Raw genomic sequence first — 3,111 nt, 5'->3', positions numbered from 1 at the left:
AGTCAAAATTATGGGGTTCTCTTATCTAAATCTACATCAAAAGTTTAGAAACAAGCTTGGCTGTTAGATTAAAGTTTATTCTCATATATACGGAGCGCTCTTTATATATCTCATGTGATGTGGATCCTCTTACCTACTGACTACGAAATTTCTTTCAATAACCAAATAGTATTAAATTTATGGCTCCTTTATCCACCCAAATCGACCTACTACACTACGATTATGGCCCTATCAATTGTCATATGTTCTCAAGCCTAACATGAAAGTGTACTATATAGTAGCTAACATAGCCATAAACTCATACAAGTATAGTCTAAACCTCTCATTATATCACAAATTAATTGCTATTATATTGCCAACAATTCAGATAAAAATAAAATTGAGGAAGTATACAGTGAGGTTCCTGGGAGAAACATAATTTGGCTCTTAAACATACAAGTGAGGTTCATAACATTATAAATTATATATGTTGATGTTTTTATTATATTGCTATCCGACCAAGAATGTTGGACACCAGGAATCAAGTACATTATAGATGTTCTTATATTATATCTAGTGATTAATCTTATTATTATTCCATTATTGAACTCATCAACTCTTTTTGCTATTCTATACTGATATTTAATTAGCTCAAATTCATGATTAAAGTTCATATAATAAGTGAACAAAATATGGCCTTGCCCTTGCCAACCTCCTTTCTGAGATTGCGAAATTTGCGTGTCCATATCTAACAGTTGGGTCATGTTAAGGTTTGATCATTATATGTCTACTCGAATCAAGTTAGATGAGTTACATTCAATCAGCTCAATAATCAAGCTAAGCATGTTAAAATAATGACAACTTAAACAAGTACAACATTTGATATAGTACACTGTCACAATTGGAAGAATAGCATTAATAATTCAATTTACTTACAATAATTAAGGCCTTTTATTTGCATCACACAAGCATGTGATGCATAATATCATTCCTTATGCTTTCTTACAAAGAATTTAGCCAACACTTAACAACTCTGTATATGAATAACTAGCCTTAAACTAACGGGCAGGATAACCATATGCAATGGCGATCTGAGGATTCCCAGCAACTGATGGGGGGTGAGCTCTGGGATCCATGCGTGACATCTGCTGTACAGGAGGGACTGTCATTGCAGGAAACGCGCTAATGATGCCATCTCTTTTATCTAACTCAAGCTTATGCTGCGTCTGCATTAAATCATTAACATATACAATGATGAATTGTATTAGGATACAATGCTCTGTATCTAAAAGCAGAAATATGTTAAATGTATGTTACACAATCTAGGAAATACTAGTAATAAACAAATGACAGCAAAAATTTGCTGAGTTAAGTAGTATAGTTAGTCCTGCATACCTGCATACATGCACAAACCCTGCAAATGTCCAAAATATGTGAATTAGTTTGTATATAGTCATCAAAGCAACCAGATCATATTCAATCAGTAAACATGACAAACTTACGTGCACATAACTGTATCCGATAAACAGTTCAAGCATTGTGAAAGGTCATTGAGTTCTTCGCTTCCAGTTAAGCAAGCAACTATTGAACATAAGCAAGCAAAATACTGGAGGAAGAACATGAATCCCTAACCCCCAAAGATATATCAGTTAGTACAATTATCAAAGAAATTTTGGAAATCAAACATAATGAAGGGGAAGATGGAGTACAATTATGCAGTTATCGCATTTTGTAGTGTGAATGTTGAACTCGTCTTGCAACATGAAGCGCGTTGAGGCAACAGAATTTGAGAAACAACATACAACCTGATATAAAACACTAAGTTCATCACAAAATAGTAGTCCACTTTCCTTTTAATAAGGGCTTATTGTAACTAGAAAGATCACTACTTCACTAGTCTAATTTATATTCCAAATCAAACCTTACAGGAATGTTATGGTACATACTTTTAGTCAATTCCTTAATATCATCCCTGAACTGCATTTAGGGATCGGATGGAATGTACCAAGTTTCGTAATTGAACACTTGAATCGATCAGAACAAAGTAGTACAACAGTCATGAAGTTAAATGCAATATAAAGCAAGAAAGGCAATGTAAACCTCAGTACAAAGACAAAATTCAGGACATTTTTGCTCTCCACACTTGCCACTACAGGGCATATATCCACCACAACATGTGTATCTGTCAGAAAAAAAAAAAAAAAAAAAAAAAAGTATCAGCATGTTAGGTTATGTTCATGCATATACACAAAAGTTTCATAGACTACTTAATATTGAAGTTATGCAGGAGATGTGTTCAATTAACCTTCTCATATCACCATACAAGGCTCGTTTGCGAAGCATGTAAGAAGCACATGGTGCACTGCATATTAGTAAAACTTTATTAAGACATATCAAAAAACATACATTTGCAAGTTAACTTTAGCCTTTAGGGCATGACATAGTGACAAGTTTGTCCACATTTAAGTGAATTAATCATTCTTAACTAATTTATAATACATGTAAAACTAAAGATTAGATATATACTATGAAAAATTTATAACTTTGATATGATTCTGAATTATTCGGAAATATATTAATTAACTACATGTTCAAATATATACCCTATTCTTTCAAGATTGTGTCGGTTTGAAGAATAATATGGAGTGTTGAATTTTATTTCCTAGGGGAACTTATTAGTTAGATATCTTTTCCACTCCTAAGAAATTCATTGCAATACTTATTTCAAGTAAAAGTCCGCCACAAAAGTCAACTTAAAAAAAAATGAAAATGATATTATATTCACCAAATGATCTTCAAAAAAGTTTAAAGAGACAAATAAAAGTAATTTAGAAAAAAAAAAAAAAGGTTGAAGGAATTAAATTCACCAAATGATCATTAAAGAAATTATTAAAGTTAAAATAAATTACTCACCACCAAGCTGCATAGCAACAATCTGCAAAGTTCGAAAAACAAATTGTAAATATATAATCGAATATTATTAACAAGGAATATATAAATAATTATGAAAAAAAACAGAGAAAGGAAACAACAAGCAGGGTTAACGGAAAGAGTTTGCATGAGTTCGACTGTCCAATTATTGTGATAGCTTTGCCTCATTTTCATCTTCTCCAATTGCGCGTCCGAAGCCAT

General features: G+C 32.1%; 1 protein-coding gene across 1 annotated transcript; it reads right to left on the bottom strand.

The window, feature by feature from the left end:
• Positions 1-815: 815 nt before the first annotated feature.
• On the bottom strand, positions 816-3,111 carry LOC145638572 (uncharacterized). The gene is made up of 8 exons (XM_081689557.1): positions 3,012-3,111; positions 2,893-2,914; positions 2,285-2,341; positions 2,080-2,161; positions 1,689-1,784; positions 1,482-1,606; positions 1,375-1,393; positions 816-1,205 (listed from the first exon to the last, which is right to left on the bottom strand). The coding sequence occupies exons 1-8, from the start codon at positions 3,109-3,111 to the stop codon at positions 1,038-1,040; spliced, it is 669 nt and encodes a 222-aa protein (XP_081545683.1). The 3' UTR covers positions 816-1,037.

This window comes from Chenopodium album, chromosome 7, assembly GCF_948465745.1.
Source record: "Chenopodium album chromosome 7, dcCheAlbu1.1, whole genome shotgun sequence".
In the NCBI taxonomy this organism is placed as follows: domain Eukaryota; kingdom Viridiplantae; phylum Streptophyta; class Magnoliopsida; order Caryophyllales; family Amaranthaceae; genus Chenopodium; species Chenopodium album.
Note: the sequence above shows the minus strand (reverse complement) of the source record. Positions and strands in the feature narration are given on the sequence as shown.